Genomic DNA, 16,817 nt, shown 5'->3' with positions numbered 1-16,817 from the left:
AGAGAAGTTTTCAGAATAAGCTGCCATGTGTGTATGTGAGGAATAGCACTATTTCTGGCAATTGTATAACTTGTATATGGTATTTATCACCATTATCCTTCTCTGCGGGCTGTATCTCTAATTCTCAGTTCTCTCTGAACTGGTGGGAAAAATCTACTGCTATGATATACTCCACATCATTTAGTCTGCTCTCTAAATATCTGTAGTGCACACACATGCAATTATCAGCATCATGAAAGACATTGGAGAAGTTCTAAGTAGTGGAGATACCATTTCAATAGCTGTGACACAGTAAATTTCATGCCCTTTTCCCTCACCTTTCCGTAGATTTTTATGGGCATCTTATATCATTGCCCTCCATTTCTCCATGTACACTTGCTACACTCATCAGAAGAGCTTTAAACTAGAACAATATGGAAAAGGGAGTGAAAGGCCAGGTAAAAATATGCAGCTAATGAATACAATTGAGAACCTTGTTATCAGAACTGGTAAGAAAGAACACAGATGAAAAATTTGGAAGGAAAGTAGAGGAGCAAGAGACACTGATCAAAAACTAAAATGTTTCTACACAAATGCAGAGCTTTGGAAATAAACAAGGAGAATTGGAGCTCCAGAACACAGGAAGAGAAATATGATGTCATAGGCACCACGGAAACTTGGTAGGATGATGCACAAGATTGGAATACAAGGCTTGAAGGATATGACCTTTTTCTAGGAAATAGACCTAATAAAAGAGGAAGAGGTGTTGTGTTGTATGTTAGGAAAACATAAATCTCCACCGAGATTCAAGCTTCAGAGCATGGTAGTTCTGTAGAAACTGTTTGGGTAAGAATACAAGGAAAAGAACAACAGAAAGGACACCATTGTAACCATTTACTATAGACCGCCTGGACAAGCAGAAGATATGGATGAACTCTTTCTACATCAGATGGCCAAGCTCTCAAAAAAGCGTGACATAGTGATTATGGGAGATTTTAACTATCCAGACATTTGTTGGGAATCTCTCGCAGGTGAAAGTAATGGATCCAACAGATTCTTATCTGCTCTTGCTGTTAACTTTATCTTCCAAAAGGTAGAACAGAAAACAAGGGGATTTGCTATCTTGGACCTTATTCTTACCAACAGGGAGGAAATGGTTGAGGAAGTAAGAGTGACTGGGACCTTAGGAGGCAGTGATCATGCTATCCTTAAATTTTGGATAACAAGGGGAGAAAGACCTGCGAAGATTTAAACCTGAAGGTTGGTTTTCAGAAAGGCAGAAGGGTAGGAAGAATCCAATGGCTGGATGTTCTTAAGGACAGAAATGTCCAAGAAGGTTGAGAAATATTGCGAAATGAGATTCTCAAAGCACAACCGTTAACAATCGCTAAAAGAAGGAAGAATGCGAAACATTTAAAGAGACCAGGATGGATGAACACAGAACTTAAAAACATGCTAAAGAGGGGGGAATATCTAAAGGGAAATATAATGCGGTCTGCAGAAACTGTAGGGCAAGTGTCAGAAAAGCTAATGAATTGAATCTTGTAACAGAGGCCAAAAACAATAAATAGGATTTGGGAGTATGTCAAAAGCAAAAAAAAGTCAAAGATGCTATAGGATGTTTACAGGATGAAAATTGTGAATTTGGTAAAAATGATGTTGAGAAGGCCAAACTTTTAAATTCCTATTTTGTATCTGTTTTCTCTCAGAAAGTAGATGGAACATCAACTAATCTTCCCTGTGCTATTGGGGGAATAAAATAATGCAGGCTATCTATAAGCAGAGAGATGGTGAGGGAACACTTAGTAAACTTAATTGATAATCTTCAAAAATTCATGGAGAACAGAAGAAGTTACAGAAGATAGGAAAAGGGCAAATGTTTCTATTTTCAAAAAAGGGGAGAAGGTGGATCCAGGAAACTACAGGCCTGTGAGCCTGACTTCTATACCAGGAAAGATCTTTGAACAAATTATTAAACAGCATGTAGGCAAGTACTTGGATGAGAATGGAGTAATTAACCAGAGGCAGCATGGGGTTGTAACAAACAAGTAATGCTGACAAATCTAAATTACCTCAGTATGACAGTATCACCGACTGGGTTGATCAGGGAAATGCGGTGGATATAGTATATCTTGACTTTAGTAAAGCATTTGACAAAGTATCTCATACCATAGTTATTGAAAAAATGACCAAATATGGGTTTGACAAGGCAACTGTTAGGTGGATTTACAACTGGCTGAGTGATCGTCCTCAAAGAGTGATCATAAATGCCTGCACATCTAATTGGAAGAATGTATCAAGTGGGGTACGACAAGGCTCTGTCCTAGGCCCAGTGTTGTTCAACATTTTTATAAATGACCTGGAGGAGGGAATTGAGGGTAAACTAGTACTCAAGTTTGGAGATGATACAAAGCTAGAAGGGATAGCGAACACTGGAACAATTTTAGAAAAGTGTTACCGAGATGATGAGCTGTCTGCAAATCATGTCTTATGAGGACCGGTTAAAGGATCTGAGAATGTTTAGCTTACAAACAAGAAGGCTGAGATGAGACTTAATAGCCATCTACAAATATCTGAAGGGCTGTCACAGTGCAAAAGGATCAGCCCTATTCTCATTTGCACTAGAAAGGACTATCAGCAATGGGATGAAACTGAAAGGGAGGAGACACAGATTAGATATTAGGCAGTGAGGGTGATCAGTGAGTGGAACAGGTTATCACAGGAGGTGGTGAGTTCTCCTTCAATAGAAATCTTCAAACAGAGGCTGGACAAATATCTGTCTGGGATGATTTAGTGAATCCTGCACTGAGCAGGGGGTTGGACCAGATGACCCTGGTGGTCCCTTCCAACTCTACCATTCTATGATTCCGTCTTGTTATCTCTGTTACTAGAGATATGCATCACTTGGTAACAGGCAGTGAACAGCGGATTGGGAGGAAGGGAGATCCCTAGTAGCCAACACTTTAGAGGGATTTTTCAGCATGAAAACGTAATGTTAGGTAAATAAAGTGATTTGCACTGTTGCTAGTTATTACATTTAGCTATCACATAAGCACATGTTGTTTGAAAAGTTGGTGACCATTTAACTAGTGTTATAATTCCACAGGGTATGTATTTTTATTTTAGTAAGACCTTTGGTATACTCACAATGTCCTGTAATGTTTTGTGTTTAGACTCAGAAAGGGAAAGTACATGGAAGTATTGATGTTGGGTTGTCCGTTATGTCCATCAAGAAGAAGGCTCGGAGGATAGATCTGGACACTGAGGAGAACATTTATCATCTTAAGGTTTGTTCATAATGTCTGACTTATTAATTGATTTAAAAGGGGTCTCTAGAAATATACCAGTAAGATTGCTGAGCACTAGACATGCAGTACCCTTCAAATATACAAACTGCTGAAACAAATGTAGGTACTGATAAAGGGAATGAAGCACGGAAATCACAAATTGTAAAATTCAGAATGGACCTCACTCTCTGTCACTTTGTGAAATTTATGAAGTTTCTACCAAAATTAAAGAGTTATTCCAGGCTTTTACTATTGATGAACTATCTTCGAAATAGATAATCAATAGTTGATCAGCGGGAATCCAAAAGTACAGCGGGGCCAAATTGTCATTGGTGGTCAGGAATGTAATACGGGGCATCACTAAGCTGATAGGCAGGGATCCCGACAGGTGGATCCCCGATGATCAACTATTGATGCTCTATCCTGAGCATATGTCATCAATAAAATGTCATTAATGAGCCTCGTGTGGCGCAGAGTGTAAGCTCTCGCCTACGACCTGAAGGTTGCAAGTTCAATCCCTGCGTGATTCAGGTAGCCGGCTCAAGGTTGACTCAGCCTTCCATCCTTCCGAGGTCGGTAAAAAGAGAACCCAGTTTGGTGGGGGGGTAATAAATAATAATTACCTGAAAACGCTGCGGAATAAGTTGGCGCTATACAAATACCAAGATTTAATACTCAAAGCCCAAAATGCCCCATTCAATATTCATCATCCTGTTTTTAGGTTCAAAATTCTCTTCTGATATATTCCATAATATATCTGTACAGAGACCAATTTTTCCAACTTGATAATGTTATTGCAGCTGCGTGTAGTCACCGTTACAAAGAACTGCAATTAGATGTATGTAGCTAGCATTGAACTATTATGCAGACAACACATCCTATACAGGTGGCACCACAAACAAAAAATACACCATGCAGCGTACACTTTTTTCCCTGTAGGCGACAAATGCCAATATATAGTAGCACACATTAGAGCTATACACTAGGTAATCTTCCCAACACACACCGCCGATGACTGGCTGAGACTCAATGTGTGCAAATTGACAATTTATGCATAAAGTATGCTACAATGATATTGAGCCTAAAATCGATGTGATATTTAATATGCCAAGTTATGAACAGAACACTTTCACCTGTCTACCGTAACATTTTCCCTGTAGGTGAAATCTCAGGACACTTTTGATGCTTGGGTGTCAAAGTTACGCCACCATAGACTTTACCGGCAGAATGAAATAGTGCGATCACCAAGAGATGCCAGCTTCCATATGTTTCCATCAACGTCAACAACGGAGTCCTCACCAGCAGCTAATATAACAGTGCCAGAAGGAAAGGTACGCAAATCTAACAATTTTTTTTTCACCTGTTCAGGATCTTTAAAGCGACCCTCTGGATTTGGGGCAAAATTTTGTCTTTGGATTAGAAGAGGCAGTATATTGCTTGCTGTTGGTCTTCTGTGCCAATGCCTCTTTGGTCCGTTGGTTCCAGGTCCCATTTTCAGCCATCCTAGATGGCCAATGCAAACTTTAGACTACCTAATCCACACAGTGTATTAATAGTGTTATATTACCAATGTACTATACCTGCTTTATGATTGGCCAGCACTGCTCACATGATCAGGTTTAGCCAATCTGAGAGCAGTTCACAATGTGCATTAGGAAGCTGGAAAATTTCAATGGTCATCTTGAACAGCTAAAACACAATCCCATAATGTAGCCACCCTCCAGTTTCTTGCCAGAATTTTGTCCTGAAACTAGAGGGTTGCTTTAAATATTACCACGTTATATGGATGAAATAGAATTATTTTACAATATTAAACAACGCAAGTAGATGCAGAAGATCAGATTTAAGCATTTTAATTGGTAAAGGGGATACAAAAGAGAAATAGCGCAGCTTTTTCCAGACGCAGCACCACTCTTGCCCTCAGGCTATGTCTGGTATTGCAGACTGGTACCTATTTTTTTATTCTCCAGCTGGGAGAGTTTTAAAATAAGGCAATTTTTTCAGATTGCAATTACTGTAAGGGTATTTTACAGTTAGTATTTCCTTAAGGCCGGGCTCACACGACAGTAATTTGCGGCGTGCCGCCCGTGAGAGGCACATGTGGTACGCAACAAGTACGCAATGGTATTGCGTACTTGCTGCATACTGCCCATCTTGGCGTGTATGTGTGCATAATATAGATAGAACATGCTGGGATTTTTATTGCACGTGTATTTCATGCAATTGGTCTAAGCGTCAGCCTATGGGATATCGGTACAGCTTATTCCGCACGTGCAGAATACACTATACCTGCTCGGCCATGTGAGTCCAGCCTAAGAAGATTCTTTTCTAGTCTTCAGGGTTTTATATCACTTGTCTGCCATGGATAACTATTTGTGTGTTTTGCTTGTTGTATTTCTATTCTTTAGTTTGGATTTGCCTTTATGTTTGTGTTTGCCATTGTATATAGGTTGTTGCTTTTTATCTTTTTGTGTGGTTGTTTGTTTTTCCTGGGAGCGTATGACAAAGCTTTATTCAGAAATGTCAGCATGATGTTGACAGATCACTGAATTCTTTGTGAATAATTGAGCTTTGCGTGTCGGTGTATGCGCTGACCCAGGATGGATCTTTTAAAAGAAGCATTGATGTGTGTCCAGATTCTATGTGAAGCTTTTAGTTTTTGGACTTTTTAAGAAAAATATAGATACTGCATTCAATGGATTTTTTTGTTTTGTTCTCATGATATGGAGAGTGGAAAGATTTTGTATAAGGAGTTTCATTTGTATACTGCAAAACGATTCTCTAATGTGTCCCAAAGTTAATGAATGCAACTTCCATCCATTTTTCCAAAGGATGGCTGTCATTGTAAAACTAATAATCCCCTTTATTTAAATAGTGCATGCATATTAAGCAGCACTTTACATCACATGATATTGGGTTTTGTCCTCTTTGTGTATATTTGAAGTGTGAAAGAAATCCCCTGGAGGAAACCCATGCAGAGAACATAGAAACTCCATGTAGATGTTGTCCTTGGTGAAATTTAAACCCAGGACTGCAAGGCAACACTGCTAACCACTAAGCCACCATTGTGTCCTACTAAGGACTTGTATTTGATACAGCTCAGTAATCTTGGTACAGGTTGCTACCTCTTTTTCAGTTCTCTTCTTAAAGGGATTCAGCCATTAGGTTCATATTGTCCGTACCATAGGCAGTATGAACTCTGACCGTTGCCCCTGTGGGTGTTTTGTTCTGAAAAGCTGTGTTGTTTCAGAGTATATACACTTTGAAGTTGGACCGGTAGCTGAGCTCCGAGTCACGGAGGCGGGATGCGCTGGTCTCTTCCCGCCGGCATCATGCAGAGTAGCAGCTCTCTCCCTAGACACAAGGAGGGAGAGGAGGAGCTGTCAGTCTTCATGTAGCCGGTGGGGAGATACCGGCGAGGTCCGCCCCCGTGACTCAGAGCTCGGCTCCAAGTCAAATTTCAAAGTTGATTTATTCTTGCCATACCATGTGTAAAAACGCACTGAATATGCATGTAACATCTGTTTTCACAGCGTTTTTTTTTACACTCTCATAGACTTTCATGGGCAATTATGGTCCATGAATATGGACCAAAATAGGACAAACTGCTTTTTTTTTAATGTGCAACATAATACACTAATTTAATTCAATAGGTCTGTTTTCAATCCGTATTCAGCCAGTAAAAAATACAGAGTAAATACAGACAGAATATACATGTGTGTGAGTTGACCTTTATACAACGCTCAAATCCCTCGCATAATTAGTTTTAAAAGCCAACATGACCCAGTACCTGCAGCCACCAGTAGAGGGAGCCAGGTCAATGACTTTTACCTCTTAAGGACCAGCGTTTTTTGTTCCTTAGGAACCAGACACTTTTTGAGGGGGTCATTCACATTGTCTTTTTTTTTTAATTTCACACTTTTTCACTGTAGCTGGAGCACCCATAGAAGTCCCAGTTACAGGGAATAAAAACATCCACCTGTAGTGACAATAGCCATTGGCAGAGCTGATCTGGGTCTGCTAGGACCCTGCAGCTCTGCTGCACCAGGGAATCCCGTAGTTAAGTGATCGCTGGGTCGCATTCACTCTTTAGTACATAGCATTCCTTGAGCACTATGTAGCCTGAAAAGGAGAAGGCAGAAGCGGTTAAAAACCACTTCACCCTTCTCCAGTTTCTGTGTCTGACAGCTGAGAACTTGACCTACTGCTGCTTGGTCCTTAAAGGGTTAAACAAGCCTTACAACAATGACTGGACATTGTAAGCCAAAGCCAGAATAACCATACAGAGGCAGCTGTTTCGCGGTGAAAGTCTGACATTGACTTGCAGGAATGCTGTCTTCCAATAGGTGGTGCTGCAGAGGTATTGTTCCATTTTCTCATTTGCATAAAAATTACATTGACCGCTCTTAAACTTGATCTGAAGTTGGATTATTTGACCGTTGCTCTTTGGTCTATTTCTGACTCCTGTGTCACATAAAAAGTCCAACCGAAGGCAGGAAGTTGTCGAAATCATTATTTTCAGATGACAGAAATTGCTAATAAATGGCTAGATTAATGCAACTTGACACGGAAGAACAAATAACGGTCAGCATAGAGGGTTTGCTGAGTTGATCTTTTTCAGATGACTCCTGCCACACATATGCAGTTTGGAATTAGGGCTGCTCAGGCTTTCTCTTGTTGAGAGGTATCTGCACAATCAGGAATAAGCCCTGTTTTATTGTAAACTTTACAGTGGCTCTTATAGCTCTAGCTGATAGCGGGGAATGGAATGTATAGATTACAGGAGATGGAGTTACAAAAATAAGGGAAAAAAGTGATAGAATAAAATATATTTAAAGAAAAGAACCCACCACTCATGCCAACCTAAAGCTCCGCCATATCTGCCCTCTAATCCAGGTCTATACATATGATATATTGAAACGTTGAAAACTGAAAGGGGAACCCATTCCTGTACGGGCTATAATAAAATGACCACAAACGTAAAATAGCTAAGAAGTGTCTGGTCCTCTAGGAACGAAACACTCTGATCCTTCAAGGGTTTGTCTGAATTAAGGAAACCCCTTTCACCAAGCCCCCATGTATTAAAATAACAAAGCAGCTGAGACTGACCTCTGTTTGCTATCCTCTCTTCCCCCACTGCCAACTCCAGTCTCCGCTGTTTTTGTTTGCAGGCTGCTGTGACCTCCTGTAAACATGTTGTAGCAGCCAATGACAGCGCTCAGCCATAATCTCTGAGTGCTGTCATTGGCTGTTGCAGCTTGTTTGTAGACAGGCTCACACTGATTTCCACCTGTAAAGTGACATCGTAGAGACATCGGAGCTGCCAGCAGGGAACGAACGAGGCAGAGGAGAGGGAGAGGGGAGAGTTGAGTAATGACTGATTTGTTATTTTAACACGTAGGGGACACGGTCACAGAGTTGTCTTTAACTCAGAAAACCCCTTTAAGAGGTTAAATCTGAGATTTTGTTGAGCCGTCTGTACCCTGCTCTTGATAATTACATCTCAGTAGTAGTTTTTTCTTAAAATATCATTAGCTCAGGTTCACTTTCCTCCTTGGGGTTTACAATATTGTCTAGAAAACTGTATAATGAAAAAATCTACTTAAAGGCAGCAATTTGATTGCTTTCTAGAAATGTTAAACGTGATGTATAAAATGAGCTGTAAAAGAACTAATTCCATATTAAGCAATACTTTCAGATAAATAAGAAATGTAGAAGAAATCCTCTGCTGGAAGGCAGAGATTGTAGATGATTATTAGGCCACTCTGTTCCCATCATCTGTCAGTCTTACATTTGCTTTTCGGACGTGTTTGAATTGTGTTTTCCATGATTAATTCTATATAAAGAAAGAGCTCAAGACTTTTTATAGCAACCGTCTCGCTGGAGTCGGTGACTCAAGAAGGAAATGAATTTATGAAGCATTGAGGTCATTTTGGAGAACTTTTAAATATCGGGTCAGATTACAGAAGTTTATGGCACCAGGAGACGCCAATCTACAATCATTTGGACAATGTGTTCACATTGTAGAGGTCTAGTCACTTATTAGATGATCCATAGGGGCAAAAATATCAATAAATGATGATAAAACACTGATTTTGACCATAAGCTAACTGATATTTTGCTTCAAGCGAAACTCCACTGTGGAGCCATTTTGAAGACTATATTGAGGGATACCAGAAATATCAATTCACTAATATACTGATATGATTAAAACCAGTGAAGTGAATAGGATGAATTATCTCATAAGAATGGCACCTGTCTAGGGGTGGGAGCAAATGATCAGTTCATTCTTAAGGTTGATGTATTGGAAGCTGGAAAAATGGGCAGGTTTTGTTAAACCGCACCCCTTTTACACTAAACCATGTTCTTTTTGTGCCCTCACAGTAATAGTGACCCTCAATGACCCTCCTACAGTAATAGTATACCTGCAAATAATAATAAGATATCATGGGAAAGTTATTAAGACTGGTATCTCAAACCCTGGCCTTAATAATCTTCCACCGGCGCACTATGCGCCTAATACATGAAGTGGTGCATAGCTCTTTTTGTTTTAGGCACAACTCCATGTGCTCTCACTGAAATGTGCACCAGGTCCGACCTAGCGTTCAATTTGGCACAATTTTGGTGCCGTAAATTATACATAAAATTGTCAGTCTGGGGCAGCCACATCCCCTCCCGACAAGCCCCTCTTTACAAAAGTGCCAAGGGCAGTCAAAAGAGCTTAAAAGTTGCAAATTTTTACACAGATTCCCACTTTTGAATAAATTTGTGAGCTTTTTTACACCAAAAACTGGCATAAAAGTTTTTATGAATATCACCCATTATCTCTATACAGCGACAGTGATTACAGTGCAGGCGCCTCCAGTAAACTGATTGGTGTCATCTGTTATTCCTGTCTAGCTGGGCCCAAACCGCCATGAAGACTTCTTCCACCAATTACTCCATCTCTGCATGCTTTCCGCATCTGGCCATTAACATATTGCCCCTCTCAGTGTCCCCCATAATACTAGTGTCACCTCTGTGGCCCAACTTAGTAATAGTGCCCCCTCCATAGCTCCATGTAGTTGTGGGCCGGCTCCAGCAAACCTGTTTAGCAGTGGCAGTCAGTTCTATCTTCCTTATTCACTTACTGTGGATTTTGGAATGTGGACCCACTGGGCTAACCAACCAGCCTGTTTTTTATACCAGACCAGGTGACTGGCAGCTGATCCCAGCAAACAAGAGTACCTAAGAAGGGACTCTGCTTACAAGCAGGGTAATCACCTCGATAATGGCGGCCCCGCTCTGAAACTTAGGGCCTGACTAGTCCTGACAGAAAGCAGGGATGAAGTACTAAAATATAGAGATGAAGACCATGCACAAAACTAACTTACAACAGAGACGAGAATGAAACACAGACAGAAAGAAAATGGACAGACATACAGATATAGGGCACAAGGCAAAGGAACAAATGGAACAAGCAGACAAAGGTCAAGATAGACTTAACAGTTCAGAGACAGAAGAACTAGCAGTGGAGTGCCCAGAGGAAGCACAAATACTGAGGCAACCAGGAAGTGGACCAGCTCATCTTAAATAGGAAAGTGATTTTCCATTGATCCCACAGCTGAGCTGAGAGTCAGAGGGCTGGTTAACCCTCTCAATGCTGGATGAAAGCAGACATAGATTCCAAATGCACAAGAATTGCCGAATGATGCACTCTCAGACAGGAGTCGGGAAAAGAGTTGAGCAATGTGAACATTGCACTAATGTAAGGTAATGAGGAAGATATATATAGCTGACTATGACTACTATATTGATTTTGTGGAGTGGGCTTGGCCAAGGGGGCAGGATATGCACTAGGTCTCCTGGTATAATTCGACAGCCCCCCCGAATTCGGTACTGTCATGCCGAACCTGTTGCAGTTGGGAAGCCTACAAGTCATTAACCATAGATGGTACATATGGCTGCAACTGCATCCAACCTATGAAGACTTATGGAACCAAAATTGTATATCTGCACATATATCCGCATACCCAGTGCTATAAATAATTCATGATTTTGCATTGAGGCCTAGGAGCTTCTAGGTACCGGTATGCCCCTGATAACGCATAAATCTGTTCTACCATTGCTAGTAAGCCTCAGTGGCAGGGGCGTAACTATAGAGGATGCAGGGGATGCGGTTGCACCCGGACCCAGGAGCCTTAGGGGGCCCATAAGGCCTCTCTTCTCCATATAGGGAGCCCAGTACTATGAATAAAGCATTATAGTTGGAGGCCCCGTTCCAGGTTTTGCATTGGGGCCCAGGAGCTTCAAGTTATGCCTCTGCTCATTGGTACACTGAAGTGCTATAGTTTTGCAGTATGTTACTGTATATGACCTTGAGTATAATATTACCATTAAAATGTGGCCAATTACAAGTCTTATAGCACAGATTTGAGTGTTAATTCAGCTGCAGTTTTAATAGGTAAATTATTATTCACGTTGCAGCTTTAATGAAGAGATTTGTTAATTTAAAAGGTTATGCAAGTGACAAACCCATCAGTGTGAGTCAGTAGTAAATATAAATGAGATCCAAGCTGACAGACGATGTCTAAAATATTAATCCGCTGCTATATTGTGTGAGTGGGTGGTCAGTAGCTGGTCTGCTATGGCCATGACTTTGCTAGTTTTATAGCTTGTGACAGAGCGATGTCTCTAGTTCTCTCTCAGTTGCTAAACATGTGGCCTAAAAATGAATATATTTACTGTAAAAAGACTCTATAAATCAAAACTAATAAAAAGTACTTTATAGTCTCCTGATGACATTTATGCATTTCCCTGGTAACACAGGAGAATCGTATGTATCTATTCAGATGTGATATTTCATCGGCAAGAGTCTCTAGAGAATGGGCCAGAAATATTGTTGGCTTCGCAGAATGAATGCAAATGTTGTGAAATGTCAGAAGGCAGCAAATTACCACTTTATCTATTGTTCTAACTTTTTTTTACATAAATAGGATAAGCACTCATGGATCTACTGAATCACAGACTGGTTTGACTTTGGGCCAAATCCTGAGGCGATAGCTGAGATACTCCAGTCTTCACCCTAAAAACTCCAACAGTCAGGATGTGGGCTTCGCTATGGGGTCCCCAGACCGTTACTCAGGAAGTTGTCCCAGTACTGTGACAGCTGACATAACTTAAGACCTAGGAGTAGTACCTGAGGGTGTAACGGGAGAGTAGTCAGATGGTTCAGGTCAGGGTAGGTGGTTCACTTCAGCAGGAGGAACAAAGCCAAAGGTCGGGTCATTGACAACAGGTTCAGTATGGTAATTCAGGCCAGAGGTCAGGTCAGGTCGCAGACAAAAGTATAGGCAATATCACAAGCCAGGATCAAGAGTGGAGAGAGAAGTATAGTCTAAGAAAGCAAATGTCTGGAAACCAGGGAGTCATGGTGGATCTTGTTAGCATCTTGAGAAAACCAAAAGGACCTCCATACTCAGGCACCCTCTACAGGACAAAGATGCCTGATATATGCGGTGCATGCAGCTAACATAGACTCACGTCCAGGCTTGAATCCTATAACTTCCATGAAATCCCATGGATTTTGATGTGGAGAGGAGTGGAGTCAAGGTTTGACTTGCTGCCATAACAAAATAGTGGGTGTCCATAGAGAAAGTGATTGGGAGTAGCAAGAAGAAAATAGGAATAGGGAGAGACTACCGGGAAAAATACATCCAGTGCTGGCCTTAGGTTAGATGGCACCCTGCGTGGAATTTTACCCTCCCCTCCCCCAACCCCGTCATAAGAAAAAAAAACATATATATTGCACTGATAGTCAGTCTGTCTGCATTTTCCTTGTGCAGAAAGTAGCAACATAGTAGCATACCCATACTGGAACAGCTTAGTGAATAAATATTGTAGCTCAGCTGATAACATAAATACATCACCAGAACTAATGCCAGTATATACATACAGCACCAGAACCAAGCTCATAAAATAAATACTGTTCCTGGACCAAGCTTAATACATAAATACAGCAGCAGAACCAACCTCAATACATAAATACAGTAGTGGAACTAAGCAACAGCGTAGTGGGGGGTAGCCGAGAAACGATGGGATGATGGAGCACTTCGGAATATCAGAGGAGAGTAGACAGAGCCAGGAGTAGGATGATTTATGTAGCTCTAGACGACGCTGCCACAAAGAAGAAGAATATCCTCTGGCTGGGTTGACCTACGGGGGGACGATTGCCCCCAGCCTACATTTGCTTGGTGCCCCATTACAAACCGGTGGCCATTGCCCTATGTGACTGTATGCCTCACACATAGCTAAGGCCGGACATACATATGGCACACTATAGTTCATCAGACATCAGGGACACAAGGAGAGACTGGTCTCTGATCAACACAGTGCCTAATGTTGCCAGTGGTTAGTCAGAGTCTGCATCATGTAATGCTTCCACACGCAACTTCAGTACTACTGGCAAGCATGGAAATTCATAATATCAATGAAGTTCCTGCAATTCTGCTTTTCTCTGCAGTGTTGCAGTACAGATAACGAACACTTCCACTGCTGCGACCCATCACTAATCCTATATCTTCTTTTTAACTCCATAGTCTTAACTAGAGATGAGCGAGCATACTCGCTAAGGACAATTACTCGAGCGAGCATTGTCCTTAGCGAGTACCTGCCCGCTTGGAAGAAAAGATTTGGGTGCTGGTGCGGGTGAGCGGTGAGTTGCGGGAGTGAGCAGGGGTGAGCGGGGGGGGGGGGGGGGGGGGGAGAGTGAGTTCTCTCCTCCGTTCCCCCCTGCTCTCCCCAGCTGCTCCCCGCCCCCGGCCGGCACCCAAACCTTTTCTTCCGAGCGGGCAGCTACTCGCTAAGGACAATGCTGGCTCGAGTAATTATCCTTAGCGGGTATGCTCGCTCATCTCTAGTTTTAACCTTTTATCCTATTTTTCCTTATTCAATATCTACAAAGTTTTCTCATTTCTAAATGACAGGAATTGCTTCATACAATTAATAATTGCCATGCCTCTGGAATACCGGTCTATTATTTGTAGCAAGAAAAGCTCCTAGTTATATTATAATATTCATGTCTATTTGCATTATATGTAGATTATACTGCATTCTTTCTCTTCTCCAATAGGTTCCACAGAATAACTTCTTGTGGCAGTCTCCTATCCCATGCAGCAGCAGTCTCCCCGCCACATGTACCACTGGGCAGAGTAAGGTTGCAGCGTGGTTACAGGACTCGGAGGAAATGGACAAGTGTGCAGAAGGTGCAGTATAGAATGCAGCTAAGGCGGGGTGCAATCACACTATTTAAAGGGATCACCGGATTTATGCTTCTCTTTCTGAGGGATATTCAGATAATTTCAAAGGGTCAAAGGGACCTCCCATTGAAGTGTCTGGATAATGCAAATGCAGGGAACTGATGAAGGTGGTCATCAGACTACTATTCGCCTAATAATTGGGGGTTCCAAAGGTTAGACTCACACCTATCAGGCATTTATGACATATCCTGTGGATAAACCATAAGTGGCTTAGATGGTGGAGACCCTTTTTTTGTTATACAGAAGATATGGATTCTATACCAATTTCCCCTTAAAATGTTTGGCCGGTTTCTTACTACTGTCCAGCAATAAGTGTAAATCATGTGTTTATGGCACATCTTTATTTCTTCCTATACTGTACTGTGTTCTACATTTTCAAAAAGCCACACACACTTGGCCAGCTGCTTGGGTGGCGCTCACATCCGTAAAATGGCATGTATCCAACATCATTCCCCCTTTGTTGATCCATAGGAGGACATTTATCAAATGTTTTTTGGCATAGAAAAGAAAAGTAGCAAAATTTGGTACAAGACCCTCTTGTACAAAAATGTTATTATGACCTTTTAGCATCTAAGATGCTCCACGGCACTTTCATGACAAACATAAAAGGGTTTGTATATTCCCCCCACTGTGTATCAATGATGTGTTCATCACATGCTAAACAGTAGTAGGAAAATGGCCAACCCCTTTAAAGGGACCCGTCATCACTCCTGAGCCCCATAACGTACATCTTGGGGCTCAAAGGTGAGGGAACAAGGATTCCGGGAGCTGCTTTTTATACTCATCAGGCGCCCGGTTCTAGTGCCGTGTCCCTGTGAAGTTGGCGCATGCCAGCAGCTTGACTCTTTCTGCGCATGCGTCTCCCATTTATCTCTATGGGAGGTGCGTGTGCGCAGAAAGGATCAATCTGCTGCGCTAACTTCACAGGGAAACAATGCTGGAACAGGGCATCTGGTGTCTATGAAACACAGCGACCCGGACTCACCATTCCCTTACCTTTTAGCCCCATAACGGCTTAAAGGTGATGACTGGTTCCCTTTAATAGTCAAATTTCGCTGCCCAGTAGTTTTCCTCTATGATAAAAACAACCCTGAATTGAATGGCGCTTTTAGCGATAACTGACATTAATATGTCTCTTGAGACTTTATATTTCATCCTTCTTTGACCGCCTTTCCTATTCTTAGTCCTCCATTATACCAAATCAGAAGTCGGGTTTAATATGTCAGACAATAATTAAATTACCCCTCTTCTGTTTTGTGTTATCTTCGTAGGGCTTAATGTAGAGGAATGTAAATGGAAAACTTGGCAGTAGCTGTTGAATAGTCATCAAGAGGGGATGCTACGTAGAATTCTAATTTCATATAGATTTATCAATGGCGCGACATATGCGTTATTTACTAGACAGATGTAACACGCCGTTTTCTTCTGTTTTGTGTATGTAGAGGACATATGTCTCTGCTGGCTCTCATACTTACATTTTTTGCATTTGTAGATCTGTCCCAGTGTCAGTCAAACCTGATTGAACTTAGCAAGCTGCTTCATAACCTCGAAATGCTGCAAAGGACTCAGTCGGCGCCCAATTTCATTGACATGCAGGTACGGTCAAAGCTACACTTAAAGAATGTCTAAGCATAATGGAGTGTATTCAGCTGGAAAGGTTATAAAATCCCCTAATGAATGACTCTCGGTGCCATATATTAATCATGCAATTGCCTGGAAGAATGAGATGTATACTGATGGTTTACCTATTATAGTACAAACACTCGTGAGCTTGGAAGGTCGAAGAGCTTGAATCCACCGATTCTACTGTCTAGCTACGCTAACTAAATACTTCCGGTCTTTGAGGAGGTCTAAGAGGGGCACCTATTGGCTCATTGACTTAAAGATCCATAATATCATGTGTGTAGTTACTCTTTAGAAGTTTATACTTGATCACAAAAGGGAGTTGAATATAATAACTTACATCACATATCAATGGAAATGTTACATTGACGTCTTAAAAAAATGTCAGAACCTGATGATTATACAGCGATTCGTCGCGGTACAAAAAGGGGCAACTTGCCTAATTCTGCAGAAGGTCTGTGGCAGATTACTTTTTGTAGTGCTGCCTCTTTCTTTAAATGGGTTGTACAAAGGTAGACTTTTGTCAGTTATCTGTAGGATAGGTGATAAAAGTCTGATTGTTGGGCATTGTTGAGAACCCCACTGGTCCCGGGAACAGAGATCCCAAGTCCCCCCTCTCCTCCTTATTGCA

General features: G+C 41.5%; 1 protein-coding gene across 4 annotated transcripts in view; it reads left to right on the top strand.

The window, feature by feature from the left end:
- OSBPL6 (oxysterol binding protein like 6) overlaps window positions 1-16,817 on the top strand; it is a 257,243-nt gene that overhangs the window by 156,545 nt on the left and 83,881 nt on the right. For all 4 annotated transcript variants that reach the window (XM_066575780.1, XM_066575778.1, XM_066575776.1 and 1 more), the window contains 4 exons: window positions 3,153-3,266; window positions 4,427-4,597; window positions 14,377-14,509; window positions 16,056-16,159. In XM_066575780.1, the coding sequence (XP_066431877.1) occupies window positions 3,153-3,266; window positions 4,427-4,597; window positions 14,377-14,509; window positions 16,056-16,159 (522 nt within the window). The remainder of the gene's footprint in view (window positions 1-3,152; window positions 3,267-4,426; window positions 4,598-14,376; window positions 14,510-16,055; window positions 16,160-16,817) is intronic.

This window comes from Eleutherodactylus coqui, chromosome 8 (genome assembly GCF_035609145.1).
Source record: "Eleutherodactylus coqui strain aEleCoq1 chromosome 8, aEleCoq1.hap1, whole genome shotgun sequence".
In the NCBI taxonomy this organism is placed as follows: Eukaryota; Metazoa; Chordata; class Amphibia; order Anura; family Eleutherodactylidae; genus Eleutherodactylus; species Eleutherodactylus coqui.
Note: the sequence above shows the minus strand (reverse complement) of the source record. Positions and strands in the feature narration are given on the sequence as shown.